The following is a 17,079-nucleotide window of genomic DNA, read 5'->3' as shown; positions in this document are numbered from 1 at the left end:
TACACTTAAGCCAGTTACAAAAAAACTTATTTTTCAAATGACTTTGAATTATATGTTTCCACATAAAAAAACACAAGCAATACGGTATTATTAACATATTGTTTTATCAAAAAATAGCCCCACAGGATCTTTAACATAAAGGAAAAATGACAATAGGTCCTACAAAAACCTCCTTATATCGATTATTACTTTCTTAATTTACTTGTTTACACATAATTTAGTTTTTCATTTTTAGTTTTTATCTTTAATTTCCTACATTGTTTTATATAATGCGTTTGTTTTAGTGTTATATATACTTACCTGAAGGAGATATCACGACCCATGGAATGAAATAATTAAAATGTAGTCTGCTGATGAGAATGCTTGTTCCATATACCCTACAGGATGAAAATATACGATGGATTTAATAATTTGCGATTTCACGAACAGACGATTCCGGGAATTATTAAATTTTGCGAATAAGAAGTTTTATTTTTAAACACAAGAGAGAATAACTACTGCCTCAAATTAAAAACTAGTCGCTAGGCAGAAGTAGTAAACGTAGCAGAGTTCGAATTTTAAAAAAATCATCGCCGGGGCTTTGAGTTAACCCCATTGCCAATGCATCACACTTCTTTACAAAATTATTCAAGGTTGTCACAAGTTATTCAGATTTCCGCACAGCATCATCATCGAAAACAATCTCCTGCAGTTCTTTACATTAAAAAAACTCATAACTTACCACAAGTTGTTGGTTCACCAAAGGCCTCCAAATCGACGAACATTCATGAAAACCTCTGGGTAAAGCCAAAAATTTATAGCTTAGCATGAATTATGCTTAGCTTATGAATTAGCTTATGTATAAATATATTATAAGTGATTACAAACTCAAGTGTACAAATACAATATTTTAAATACAAATAAAATTTTAGAAACAATGAATGGAGTAAATAAAAGCAGTTTGGCCCATATTGCGGTTGTCTGGTAATAAAATTAAACTTATACTCTTGATAAGTAAATACTAGCGTGTAATGGTGCTCTCTCACTAGTTATTTTGGTAATAGCAGCGCTATATCGCTGTCACTGTCTTGGGTAGATGTTAAAGGCGATTCTCTTGCTACTATATAGCTGGTAAGGCGGTTATCATCAGAACTCTCCTCGTGGCTTACTATTGCAACGTTCTGACGGTTGGCCAAAATTTTGTGATTGTAAAGGCGTTCTTGTTCCTTTTTTAAAACAGATATATTTTCCTCGTTAGCAGATGCCGTCACTTCTACCTAAATTTCAAGACCTCTCTGAATGATTGGTGATTTTCTAGGAATGACATCCGCCACCCTTGCAGTCATTGTACCTCCGTGTATGATGCAAAAGCTGCTTACTCTACTTATTTCACGGGGTAGATGACCAACCGTTGCGCAGTCTGCGTTTATTAGCTTTACTGCAAATGGGTTGTGCAGATTATTGGGCTCCTCTCTCACACTAAAACGAATAACGAAGCGTTAGGGATGGAAAAATAAATATTGCGTTTTACCAAAAAACCAAAAAAAAATTCAATTATTAATTTAGTAAATGGTTTTAAAAAACTCATTACTTACCACAAGTTGTTGGTTCATCAAAGGCCTCCTAAGCAATGAATATTTGTGAAAACCTCTGGACGCAACAAGAAATTTATAGCTTGGCATGATCGACTTGTAGCTGTCAGCTAAATAGAAACCCAAACACACGGTGTGCGCGAATTACGGACGGTTAGGCGACAGTCAATAAGGCGACAGACACTTAGGCGACACTTTCAGTTCGAAAGGCGACAACTTCAGACGGAAGAGCGACACAGTAGACAAACAGGCGACAATTTCGGACTTTGAGGCGACAATTCTGAGAGCAGGATTAATTCAAAATACATGTATTAAGTCCTGTTATGTTGTTGTGAATTAGTAGTGAACACTAACGAGACGCCAACTTTATTGATGCCCAGATCAGAAATCTTGCATTAGTATATTTTTCACTCATTGCTCCACCTTATTTCCTTGGCATCTATTACCTGCTTATATTCTCATTAATCTGATTACATAATTATTTTACACACAGTAGAATTTCATGATGTATTAATGAATGTACCAAATATTTCTTTAATTGAGATGGTTATTATTAAAAAGAAACTGCTGAGATTAATCTGTCTTTAATCGCCCAACTATTCTTCTGTTCATCAAAATTCCACAAATTTAATTCTAGATTTTGTCAACTCTACACGCTCAGAAGTTATTTAGACAGTCACTACTTTCTTTTTCACTTCATTTACTGCTTGTGAAAACTGGCAAGTTGCTTATCAGTGTGGAAAGAGTCTGAGATTCCTTACCGCCTAATATATGACAGCATAGAGGTACCAACTTTTTTAACCCCTTTGAAGCGATGCATTCTTGAGTCAATAGCATACCGCTGTTGATGAATCATTATACTATCACTGGCTCTTGTATCATGTATTAGGACCCTCAGTAGTAGCTCTCTAACTAATTTATATTCTTGTTCTAATTGCAGTATGAAAATAAATACATACATCTGAGTTTAGCTTGATAAATTTTAATAAATTTGCTTTCTGGTATATTTACACAAATAGTAAAACTGATTTTTATCATATATAACTTTCAAAAGTACGTATATATAAAGTCTGCAGCATTAACTTTTTTTTTACAATGTCTTCATCCTGATTGACACTATGTAGATAAACCCATCTACCGATAGAACTTCTCTTTCCTATCTAGAATGACGGGATCAGGTTCACGGTTATAAATTGGCAACTGAATATTACTTTCTACTAATTCTAAAACTTACATGAAAAGATAATCTGAACTGCAGGAATATAATTATACACAGTGACTCGCATGTACTCGAATACACTTGCACTTCCAATCATAAACAAAAATAATAGCAGGAAATTCCCTACACCGCTGCTGTCATTAAAGAGAACAGCTGTCATGTCACCCTACTCCAAGTTGTCATTAAAGTTCAAGCCGATGGCTATCTACATGTATGTAATATCTTCTAATCTTTTCTGAAGTCTGTCCTTTGTTAAAATAGTCGTGTATATAAAAGATTCATAGTGCGTGTTAAAATGCAAAATATAGTATATGATGTGGCACATGGCAGCATTAACCGGCAGCTGAGTATATATCACAAATGTCTTTGAGGTGTTGATCACTCATTGTCTCAAGCTACAAGTTGTGTGTGCCATCGGGATATGTGACAAGGGTGATTCGGTCAAATATCTCAAGTGACTTTAAGGGTAACATGGTATCAGGACCGGTTGATTTCTATGCTTTGGAATAGATCATTTCTCCTTAAGCTTTCTGTGATGCTGTTTAGTCTTCTTGCGACAAGCTGCAGAAGTTAGTAAAATATGGATATATCTTAGACACCTATGTCAGAAAAAGCCTTCATTCTTCATACTCAAATAAAATCTCAACGAACATAGACCAGTGTGAATCGCAATTTAGCCTATTGAGTCTACATTATAATGACACTGGATTATTATCATAATTGTGAAGAGACAAGGGTAAAAAAATCATTCTTTCCACAAGTAAATGAGAAATCACAATAATAGGGAATTGTCTTTTCATCTTCCACAAAGAGCAAACTTCTCTCCCAGGCTACTATGAATTTCGACGATCGAAACCCTAAAACTATTTCTTCTCGAGGTGAGATTACTCTAAAGTTTCAACAATCAGAGACAAGATTGTCGACAATTCAGCCGAGAATGTGACTTTTCGAACTGTTTTGAACAAACATGCTGATACAAAAACAAGTTTTGGTGGTTTTAATTGAATAAGCTAGATGCAGTTTTATAAAAAAAGGCCTTTATATTTTGTTAAATGTCTGAACTAGCGTGATCAGAGAAATCTCACCAATGGCATTTAAAAATACATGTTACTATTTCGATTTATAAAAAAAGTCTGTAAAAATAAAACAATAACACTGTCAAGGCTACATTTCAAAAATATACGCTAGCATTGCAAACGACGGCAGAATCTCATACGGTAGTTTGTCACTACATTACATAGCCTTCAACCAAACAGCAAACCAATTTGTCGCCTTTCAATCTGGAGTTGTCGCCAGTTTGTCTGCCGTGTCGCCCTTCTGTCTGACATTGTCGCCTTTTGAACCAAAAGTGTCGCCTAAGTGTCTGTCGCCCTATTGACTGTCGCACAAAAGTCCAGTTACCAGTGTGCGCATGCGAAGGATTAACTCTATTGCTAGCTGCATTAGAGTTAACTCTCTAACTAATTTATATTCTTGTTCTAATTGCAGTATGAAAGTAAATACATACATCTGAGTTTAGCTTGATAAATTTTAATAAATTTGCTTTTTGTCTTATAGAGAGTGATTGTGTTCCACAATAGAGTTAACTCTTAATAGAGAGTGATTGTGTTCATCCGCGAATAAATTAGTCCACGAATATACATGAAAAAGGCGATTTGCGCGAAACTTAACTCCGCGAATATTTTCATCCTGTTGGGTATATGATGATTGTAACACGTGTTCCATATATATGATGTTTGTAACATGTGCTCCATATACGTATACGATGATTGTATCATGCGTAAAAATATTGTACTGGGTTTACTTTACATGTCGAGCTCTGACTGTATTTTGTCATCAGTACCATGAAAAATGATCTGTTGAAACATTTTCACCTGTAGAATTTACGATAAAAGGAAGATTGGCAGTGAAGGAGATGAGCCGCATGGACCAGTGAGAACATTTTACCCACATGGCTTAACTGGAGGGCGTCTATTCAAGCATGTAACAGCTGCAGTCTACAGCTTTGATGGCTCAGGTTTGGTTGCTCTAGAATTCAGCTATGCTGTTTTACTGATAACTGTGATCATACTCTCATCACGCCGTTGTATCTCTGTTAGGCAGTTTTTCCTTTGTTGGCTCTCCAATTGGACAGCTCTTTCTATGGCTCGCTCTCTCATTGGACAGCTAATTGGTCACCTGTCATGACGATATGCTAGCTCACACTTAAACTTTAACATACGTTGAGCATCGGGTTTTCCAAGGCCCAATGATTTTTTAGAATGTCAACAACACCGGTGAAGAATATGGCAGGTCATATTGTCTAAATTAAAATATTATTCTGCTCATCAATGGTAGATTCTTGTCTTTAGTTTAGTTTGATAACATGTGCTCCTTGCTTATTAGTCAACAAATTTTTCAAAAAATAGACATGTCTATAATAATTTGATGATTGGTGTTTCTGGTATTTTAAAAGAAGGCATCAAAGAAGTTATTCAATCTTTCATTTTTAAAATGTCAAATTAAGTGTTATCCTCGGAGTGAGCTCGAGGCAGAGAGTGACCACTATAAAGGTAAAATAAACACTATCATTATTTTTAGCCATGCTATCTAACACGGGGGTAGAAGGTAGTAAATACATAAAACATCATTTTACGTTATTTTACTCCTAAACTGTTAGTCTTAAGTTTAAATTCCGCTTTAGCTCATCAGAATTGACTCCTATTGCGTTTTAGCTTGATATTTGACGATATTCAGAGCTTCTCATAGTTACCTATAGCATTGAAATCTCCGAGTCATAGTTACCTATAGCGTTGAAATCTCTGAGTCATAGTTACCTATAGCGTTGAAATCTCTGAGTCATAGTTACCTTTAGCATTGAAATCTCTGAGTCATAGTTTCCTATAGCGTTGAAATCTCTGAGTCATAGTTACCTTTAGCGCCTTGACTAACTGTTGGGAAAGAATGTTGAAGTTTGAAGAGTCTTAAACTACTTATAGCTTTTCTAAAGTACAAAATGTCAAACAAAAAAATAATTGAAAATGTTGATTTAGGGTTCTCTAGTGTTCCTTTATCGTGTCAAGTGTTGATTTAGGGTTCTCTCGTGTTCCTTATTGTGTCAAGTGTTGATTTAGGGTTCTCTGGTGTTCCTTATTGTGTCAAGTGTTGATTTAGGGTTCTCTCGTGTTCCTTATTGTGTCAAGTGTTGATTTCGGGTTCGCTAGTGTTCCTTATTGTGTCAAGTGTTGATTTAGGGTTCTCTGGTGTTCCTTATTGTGTCAAGTGTTGATTTAGGGTTCTCTCGTGTTCCTTATTGTGTCAAGTGTAGATTTAGGGTTCTCTAGTGTTTCTTATTGTGTCAAGTGTTGATTTAGGGTTCTCTCGTGTTCCTTATTGTGTCAAGTGTTGATTTAGGGTTCTCTCGTGTTCCTTATTGTGTCAAGTGTTGATTTCGGGTTTGCTAGTGTTCCTTATTGTGTCAAGTGTTGATTTAGGGTTCTCTCGTGTTCCTTATTGTGTCAAGTGTAGATTTAGGGTTCTCTCGTGTTTCTTATTGCGTCAAGTGTAGATTTAGGGTTCTCTAGTGTTCTTTATTGTGTCAAGCTGATCACTTTTACAGCTTCGGTGATGTAATAATTATTTAAAGCAAACCTTGAGGATTCTTATTATGGGTAGATAAGCTTGTTTATTGAAAATATATGTGAGTCAAATGCCCCACTAAAATTGTCAAATCACTTCGGCCATGAGTTTGCAATGCCATTGAACAGCCAATCATCAAGGTGTTAACATATGTTAACATATCCAATCATCAAGGTATTAACATAACCAAGCCAATCATCAAGGTGTTAACATAGCCAAGCCAATCATCAAGGTATTAATATAGCCAAGCCAATCATCAAGGTGTTAACATATCCAAGCGTGCTTCTTCACCTTCCAACATTATACTTATTCTTTGTAGAGATTGTGGCTTCATACAATGATGATGACATATACCTATTTGATACTAGCCAATCTAATGACTCAGATGCCATTGCCACTTACTCCGGTCATAGGAATAGTGACACTATTAAGGGTGTCAACTTCTTTGGGCCATGCAGTGAATATATTGTGAGTGGTAGCGATTGTGGCCATGTATATCTCTGGGATAAACGCTCACAGCAAGTTGTGCAGATACAAAGAGGTAGGCAGCAATTTGGCACTGCCGGTGGCAGGTTCTGAGTGAGGCTGACATTTCAACCATTAATGCGTCGCTGAGCCATAGCTACTGGAAGCACTGTTAGGTGTCCAGTAAAGGGTTGCAAGGCTCACATAGGATAGAGTTTTATTTGGGAAGTCCACTACTGTTTATGCCAGATGTTGTGACTGGCTGCAGAGCAATACTAGTTTGGTTCATATAGCGATTGTTCATTCAATGTTTTGGATACAGAATTGGTCCTTCACATCTTGAAGATCCATTATCAAAACGATACAGTTGATAAAGTTATTAATGTACTTCTCTACGGCGTATTAACTGGGAATGTGCGCAAACATAAATTCAATTCCGAAATATGTTTCACTTTGGAAAGGTTGTTAAATTCTCATATCAGATCTCTATTAAGATATGAAGTTATTTGCCGATGAAATATGTACGACTTACAGAGTTAGCTTGCTAGAATTCTGTCAGACAACTTTCACTTTTCACCGGATGAATCCTTTTCAAGTGCATATGAGAAAAATGATTAGTATAATGGAATGCCTCATTGTATCCTGCATATAATATGCATCAAGATAAATATAACTCTCACCGATTGAAAAAAATAAAAATCAACAATAAATTTTTTCTTGTGATCGTTTTGTTTTAACAGTAATCTAGTTTTACTGATTTTAACATTGAAACATCCTGATGTTACAATTTGATCTCAAATGTTAGAAAAACATTCATACATTCTGATGAAAGCTTTTAAATTTGACATGAGTGACCCTTTGAGCAGAGCTCTACGTAATTCATTTGTACCTTCACGAAATGATTTGTGAGTTGATTAGGTGTCATATCCTCCGTTTGCAAATACACCCGTCTTATTATGTATCGGCTGACGGTGTTTTTAGGAGACGAAGGTGTGGTCAATGTATTGGAGCCACACCCCTTCTACCCATATCTTGCTGTCAGTGGTCTCGCGCATGACCCCAAGCTGCTCATGCCTGTGAGCAAGGACCTGACAGACCTCAACAAGTTCAAAAGAGTGAGTTGAGTATTCATGGCCAACGAGTTTAGACTCGTCCCCTTCTGTTCGAGTTTTTCGAGTATCGGGTAGATGGTAGTGCTTGGCACAAGTACTTTTTGGCCAAGGGATTTTCGGGTATTGGGTTTGTCGATTGGGCTTTTATGTCTAAAATTTCTAAACATCGGACATTCTAAAATTTACAATGCGATTATAATTTTCTTCAATTTATTTCTTGTTTTTTACTATTTTCTAACGACCGACATTCGTGCTCGCAGCCTTAACTCTTTGAAGTTTGAACCTCAACTGTCCGTTTCCAGACATTGCGTAGGGTGTATCAGAATCTCTATCAGCCGGAATTTCGGCATTGACATGGCTTTGTTTACAAAAGCCGTTTTTAAGTAACAGCGTAAACCAATCGAATTAGTTTTACAGTTTTAGTGCACAAGATATTAGACCAGAAATTTTACTTCCATTTTCAACATTTTTCAAATATCTTTACCTACTTCCTTCGTTTTAACAGCAAATTTTATTTCAATGATATCGCGAAAAAATCGACTCGTTTGCTGGTGGGTGCATGATTGTTGGTAGGTGCAATGATTGTGATGCAAGTAAAGAATTTTATAATACTAATTATAATTTTACAGTATATTTTGAGTCATAAAATAATGATGAACATTTGCTCAATGGATATGATGCTATTGTAAATGTTTTTACTAGCTTTTAAGGTAGTGCAAACTTTTATAGTTTCAGCCCGAATAATGGTAAAGTACTGTTTTTTTCTGTTTGATGACGTTTACTGTGGGTTGCCCGACTTTTTTACTAGTGTTTTACCAAATATCATTGTATTATGAGCACATTCAGATATGTATAATAAAAGTTTAAAAACTTTGGATCGTTGGACAGATTGCCCAGGGTTACTGACACGCATTGACAAAAAAGGCCAGGGTTCAAAGGGATAACAAGCTGATTACAAACAGTGTTTAGAGGGCAGGGTGCAATAGACCGGGTTGTTGTCCACTCTACTTGACAGATCCGTGTACCAAAACCGGAACTCGCAATTCAACACCCTAACCCGCAAGATCGAAATACTCAAAATCTCTATTACCCGAGACTCAAGAGACGATAAACTCGCGAGTTAAACAAGTTTTATTACCCGTGCCCAGCACTAATATATACTGTCTGTTCGCTGCATTAACTGTTGTTCCATATGCTAGCGATTCAAGTCATTTGAGCAGAGATAAACCATTTATACATTCGGAGCATCGATACTCTATACATACGGAAGCGGAAGCGTGTGAAATTGAATACAGCTGCAATTCTGAAATTGAAATATACTAGTTAGTCAGGGTTACAGTTGCATCTTCCACTTCCAAAAGCAGGTTTTTTTTTCTTCTATTGTATGCATTTTATTGTAGCCGCTGAATAAATGTGTCTGTTTAAGGTGTGGCACAGTATTGACTTGTTTATGTATGATATAGAACTTATATGTACGACATTGAATATATGGGTTATCTATGATGTGTGTGTCTGAGACGCGTAACGTAAACTAAGTTTTCTGCACTTGTCCGATTTTTTCTTGATCACATAAGTACGTATACAGAAATGGGTTTCTTTTCACAGCTTATGACGAGAAACAAGAAGCACCGTCGTATGGATTCTTTTCTTGTGTCAGCAGCTCTTGACCGACAGATCTACCTCTCTGCTATGGGCCTGCAGAGAAGGGTAAGTGCCCCTCTAATTCCTCACTGCCTTACTAGTCTTGACTGAGCATCAGCTCTCACAGATGCCATGCAGATGCTTTGGAGAGCAAATTTCATGTTGGAAGTTCTCTTTTTCAATGTAGAAATGTATCAAAGTACTTCGAATTTTAATCTCACTATTACAGCCCTCTTGTCTAATAATAGCCCTCCTCCGTCTATCTAATAGCTGAAGCTTTTCTATCTAATAGCCAGAGCTCCTTGTCTAATAGCCAGAGCTCCTATGTCTTTGGTTAGAACAACATCATTGACGCTAATCTCAATAACCTCAGTGATTTGCAGGCAATAACCTTTCTATAATGTCTTCCCAAGGGTTCACTCTCTTCTATTCATCCCAAGGGCTAGTCTGAGATGTTATAAAATGCACCTTTTCCACTGACTTATATATAAATAAAACAAACTACTCCTTATCACTTCATCACCTCAGACTAATGTCCCCTTTTTTGCTCATGAATACTCCTTTCCGCTGTGTGAAAAGAGGTATTCATGTACCAAGCTAAAAAACACACTCTTTTTTATAATAACACTCTAGAGTGTCAGGCCACCAAAAAACACCCCTAAAACGTGCTTTTTCCGTCGAGCCCTTGGAGATGAATGTTTGAGAGTGAACCCCCTGGGAATGTCTTATGAGCTACACCTACAAACTTTTGTCTGGCACTGCACCCCTTGCACCTGCACTACGGTTAGAATGCAAGAACGGACAGGAAAAATGTGACTTATTTGTCTACTGTATATTTGTCATATACAGTAGACACTCCTATAACGTATACCTCTTATAACGTAAAGTCCAGATAACATAAAGAATCTATGTGAAGTTTTTGCTTCGTACTACATAAAAAATTCCATATAACGTAAAGTGTCCATTCGGGGCAAGTTTTCAAATTCATTCTGAATGGTAATCTATCTCGCCAAACATGCTAGAGAGAAAAACGACATGAGTATAGTATTACATCTATTATATATGCAACTTTCATGACATTCTAGTTCGTCGTAATAGATCATCAAATGTGTCGACAAAACAGAGAATATGCAGCTGCACAATTATTCATAAATACTTAAAGGCGATCGATTGGTGCAGGTGTTACAGAATCGGCCCATTAATCTGAATGTCACGAGTTGGAGTATCATCGAACATTATCTTTTATCCTAACTTTGACCCCTGGATACAGATAAATGATGAACAGGTAGAACCGTTCTTTTTACAGTGAAAATATTATTTGTTTTGCTTTATTGTGGACTATAAAATATTTGTTTTTAGTTTTACTTTGCAGAATAGACTTTGCTGTTTAGCAAAAAGTTAAGCAAATTGTTTTAAATTAACATTGAAAATATGCGCTCCCCATCAGCTTATTGTGAAATTACCGCAATCCTGGTCTATAAAACCAGTAATATTGATCCGAAAAAGAAAAGTTGTCGATGCAAACCAATAATACTGCAGGTACGGTACAGCCCACAAATCAAAAAATTAAGTCCAGTTTTTCCTATTTACAGGACCAAATAGGTGAGTTTGGAAAGATCTTGCAACGGATTAATCAGTTTACCCTAGGACACTTTTATTTCGCTAGTATTTAGTTTCGTGAGTAGCACACAGAGTAAAATTTTGCTGCAACCTAATTTCGCGGCTCTGATGAGTGCGAAAATATAGTGATGTGAAAATAAATGCAGTGGAAAAAACAGATTACATTCCTCAGGTCCAGTTTGCAAATAAGAAAAAAAATTCAATTTGGGACTAGTTCGTATTTGTAAACCGCAAGTTGAAATGTGTGGGTGAGATCGATAATTCAATTTGATCACTTGCTGCCATTTGTTTCTTGGACTATCAATGACGTCTAGGTCCCTCACACTCGAATCCCAAGAAGAAGAAAATAGATAGGTAACAACCAACTTCACAACCAAAACTGTATAACCCTTTCGCTGCCATAAACGCATTCATGCGTTTTCTAGGGACCACTGCCATAAATGTATTTTTGGACTTTCTCAGCAATTGCGTGGTAACCTGATTTTATTATTCGTTGACCACATAACCCACGGTCTTTAAGAGTTTTATGAAATTGACTGTGTTGTCCGAAGATTTTTCTATAAAATTAGCCTAAAATAACGAAGCAATTTCAAACTTTTGTTTGAGAATTTTTAATCTAAAAACGAACATTTTTCTGTGAGTTCATTAACTACCGTGCGCGAGTCATAAAACAGTTAATTAGTTGTTGATGGCATTATAGCCAATCAATATTTAGATTTTCGTGATTATACAGATAATTAAAGCAGCAGCACTGTCTTTAATGTGTCTGTTCACAACCAAAACTGTATAATGTGGTTGGACCTGGGGAAGGTTGATATTTTTTTGGTTGGTAATAAAATTCATCACTACAATAATTATTCTTCAATTTTATGACTTCACCTACCGGACTTTCATCCTCATCAGTTACAAATTCGGTGACTAAACTGATATCATCTTAATTTGTTTTGCCATGCTGCTCAGTCGGTGTATTAGCTATAATGAGTTTACCAGAAATTTTCCATTGAGCCCAACCACAGACGAAAATTGCCTGCATTTCTAATATGAAGATTTTATTGTGGATATCAATGAACAAAGCTATTTAATTTCGCGTTTTCGTTCGTTATGATAGTTTAGTTTCGCTCATGAAATTTTCGCGAGAGGATGACACCGCGAAAATGCGAAAGTTAGATGACGCGAATACATAAGTGTCCTAGGGTACATGTATTTTACTGCTCATATAACGTAAATTCCCTATAACGTAAACGTTCTTGAAACGGATTATTTACGTTGTAGGAGCATCTACTGTACATATGTATGTACTAACTGTGCTACCCGGCGTTGCCCGCGTAATAAAAAAATCTGGACAGAAAATTGATTTGTATTTAACATATAACAACATGTACTATTCTAACTTTCAAACTACATACATGTATCATGAGAGAAGTGTTTTGTGTAGTTTAAATAAATTAAGAGAAAAATTAAAACAACTGTAAAGGTTTTAAAACTTTGTCAAACAACTGTAACTTTCAAGCTGTTAGCCTGGCACATTGCCAATGGAAAATTACAGCAAACTGCTAGGCTTCTAATGAAGGTACTCCATGACATTGCATCAGCATTGTTGTCCAGCTGCAGTTATTCTAATAATAGCTATAGCCGCAATGCAGACAGACATACGACATACACACGGACATTCTTTGAGAAATATATATATGTATATGCTATTAAAATTGCATTTGTCAGAACTTTGCTGTTAGCGTTCTGCAAGGATTGGGTGGTGAGTAGAAGAAATAGTTAAGAACAATTTGAATACTTACTATACAGCATAGACCTATTAACTATACAGCATAGACCTATTAACTATACAGCATAGACCTATTAACTATACAGCATAGACCTATTAACTATACAGCATAGACCTATTAACTATACAGCATAGACCTATTAACTATACAGCATAGACCTATTAACTATACAGCATAGACCTATTAACTATACAGCATAGACCTATTAACTACACAGCATAGACCTATTAACTATACAGCATAGACCTATTAACTATACAGCATAGGCCTATTAACTATACAGCATAGACCTATTAACTATACAGCATAGACCTATTAACTATACAGTATAGACCTATTAACTATACAGCATAGACCTATTAACTATACAGCATAGACCTATTAACTATACAGCATAGACCTATTAACTATACAGCATAGACCTATTAACTATACAGCATAGACTTATTAACTATGCAGCATAGACCTATTAACTATACAGCATAGGCCTATTAACTATACAGCATAGACCTATTAACTATACAGCATAGACCTATTAACTATACAGCATAGACCTATTAACTATGCAGCATAGACCTATTAACTATACAGCATAGACCTATTAACTATACAGCATAGACCTATTAACTATACATCATAGACCTATTAACTATACAGCATAGACCTATTAACTATACAGCATAGACCTATTAACTATACAGCATAAACCTATTAACTATACAGCATAGACCTATTAACTATACAGCATAGACCTATTAACTATACAGCATAGACTTATTAACTATACAGCATAGACCTATTAACTATACAGCATAAACCTTGTAACTATACAGCATAGACCTATTAACTATACAGCATAGGCCTATTAACTATACAGCATAGACCTATTAACTATACAGTATAGACCTATTAACTATACAGCATAGAACTATTAACTATACAGCATAGACCTATTAACTATACAGCATAGACCTATTAACTATACAGCATAGACCTATTAACTATACAGCATAGACTTATTAACTATGCAGCATAGACCTATTAACTATACAGCATAGACCTATTAACTATACAGTATAGACCTATTAACTATACAGCATAGACCTATTAACTATACAGTATAGACCTATTAACTATACAGCATAGACCTATTAACTATACAGCATAGACCTATTAACTATACAGCATAGACCTATTAACTATACAGCATAGACCTATTAACTATACAGCATAGACTTATTAACTATGCAGCATAGACCTATTAACTATACAGCATAGACCTATTAACTATACAGCATAGACCTATTAACTATACAGCATAGACCTATTAACTATACAGCATAGACCTATTAACTATACAGCATAGACCTATTAACTATACAGCATAGACCTATTAACTATACAGCATAGACCTATTAACTATACAGCATAGACCTATTAACTATACATCATAGACCTATTAACTATACAGCATAGACCTATTAACTATACAGCATAGACCTATTAACTATACAGCATAGACCTATTAACTATACAGCATAGACCTATTAACTATACAGCATAGGCCTATTAACTATACAGCATAGACCTATTAACTATACAGTATAGACCTATTAACTATACAGCATAGACCTATTAACTATACAGCATAGACCTATTAACTATACAGCATAGACCTATTAACTATACAGCATAGGCCTATTAACTATACATCATAGACCTATTAACTATACAGCATAGACCTATTAACTATACAGCATAGACCTATTAACTATACAGCATAGACCTATTAACTATACAGCATAGGCCTATTAACTATACATCATAGACCTATTAACTATACAGCATAGACCTATTAACTATACAGCATAGACCTATTAACTATACAGCATAGACCTATTAACTATACAGCATAGACCTATTAACTATACAGCATAGACTTATTAACTATGCAGCATAGACCTATTAACTATACAGCATAGGCCTATTAACTATACAGCATAGACCTATTAACTATACAGTATAGACCTATTAACTATACAGCATAGACCTATTAACTATACAGCATAGACCTATTAACTATACAGCATAGACCTATTAACTATACAGCATAGGCCTATTAACTATACAGCATAGACCTATTAACTATACAGCATAGACCTATTAACTATACAGCATAGACCTATTAACTATACAGCATAGACCTATTAACTATACAGCATAGGCCTATTAACTATACAGCATAGACCTATTAACTATACAGCATAGACTTATTAACTATACAGCATAGACCTATTAACTATACATCATAGACCTATTAACTATACAGCATAGACCTATTAACTATACAGCATAGACCTATTAACTATACAGCATAGACCTATTAACTATACAGCATAGACCTATTAACTATACAGCATAGACTTATTAACTATGCAGCATAGACCTATTAACTATACAGCATAGACCTATTAACTATACAGTATAGACCTATTAACTATACAGCATAGACCTATTAACTATACAGTATAGACCTATTAACTATACAGCATAGACCTATTAACTATACAGCATAGACCTATTAACTATACAGCATAGACCTATTAACTATACAGCATAGACCTATTAACTATACAGCATAGACTTATTAACTATGCAGCATAGACCTATTAACTATACAGCATAGACCTATTAACTATACAGCATAGACCTATTAACTATACAGCATAGACCTATTAACTATACAGCATAGACCTATTAACTATACAGCATAGACCTATTAACTATACAGCATAGACCTATTAACTATACAGCATAGACCTATTAACTATACAGCATAGACCTATTAACTATACAGCATAGACCTATTAACTATACAGCATAGACCTATTAACTATACAGCATAGACCTATTAACTATACAGCATAGACCTATTAACTATACAGCATAGACCTATTAACTATACAGCATAGGCCTATTAACTATACAGCATAGACCTATTAACTATACAGTATAGACCTATTAACTATACAGCATAGAACTATTAACTATACAGCATAGACCTATTAACTATACAGCATAGACCTATTAACTATACAGCATAGACCTATTAACTATACAGCATAGACTTATTAACTATGCAGCATAGACCTATTAACTATACAGCATAGACCTATTAACTATACAGCATAGACCTATTAACTATACAGCATAGACCTATTAACTATACAGCATAGACCTATTAACTATGCAGCATAGACCTATTAACTATACAGCATAGACCTATTAACTATACAGCATAGACCTATTAACTATACAGCATAGACCTATTAACTATACAGCATAGACCTATTAACTATACAGCATAGACCTATTAACTATACAGCATAGACCTATTAACTATACAGCATAGACTTATTAACTATGCAGCATAGACCTATTAACTATACAGCATAAACCTTGTAACTATACAGCATAGACCTATTAACTATACAGCATAGACCTATTAACTATACAGCATAGACTTATTAACTATGCAGCATAGACCTATTAACTATACAGCATAAACCTTGTAACTATACAGCATAGACCTATTAACTATACAGCATAGACCTATTAACTATACAGCATAGACCTATTAACTATACAGCATAGACCTATTAACTATACAGCATAGACTTATTAACTATGCAGCATAGACCTATTAACTATACAGCATAAACCTTGTAACTATACAGCATAGACCTATTAACTATACAGCATAGACCTATTAACTATACAGCATAGACTTATTAACTATGCAGCATAGACCTATTAACTATACAGCATAAACCTTGTAACTATACAGCATAGACCTATTAACTATACAGCATACACCTATTAACTATACTATTACCTATAGTTAATAGGCCTATGCTATACAGTTAGAACATACGTGTAGCTGAATATAAACAAGAGTGTGAGTCAAAAGGTAACTATGGTGATACACTAACTCGCCCACACATCACTAGCTATCAATTCATTTGTATATTTATCCAGACGCTTTCATTTTA

General features: G+C 35.1%; 1 protein-coding gene across 1 annotated transcript in view; it reads left to right on the top strand.

Moving 5' to 3' along the window:
* LOC137403040 (DDB1- and CUL4-associated factor 8-like) overlaps positions 1–17,079 on the top strand; it is a 34,359-nt gene that overhangs the window by 16,618 nt on the left and 662 nt on the right. The window contains exons 10-13 of the mRNA XM_068089403.1: positions 4,671–4,807; positions 6,728–6,949; positions 7,855–7,988; positions 9,591–9,692. Coding sequence (XP_067945504.1) covers positions 4,671–4,807; positions 6,728–6,949; positions 7,855–7,988; positions 9,591–9,692 — 595 coding nt within the window. The remainder of the gene's footprint in view (positions 1–4,670; positions 4,808–6,727; positions 6,950–7,854; positions 7,989–9,590; positions 9,693–17,079) is intronic.

The sequence above is a fragment of the Watersipora subatra genome, chromosome 1 (assembly GCF_963576615.1).
Source record: "Watersipora subatra chromosome 1, tzWatSuba1.1, whole genome shotgun sequence".
Taxonomy (NCBI): Eukaryota; Metazoa; Bryozoa; class Gymnolaemata; order Cheilostomatida; family Watersiporidae; genus Watersipora; species Watersipora subatra.
Note: the sequence above shows the minus strand (reverse complement) of the source record. Positions and strands in the feature narration are given on the sequence as shown.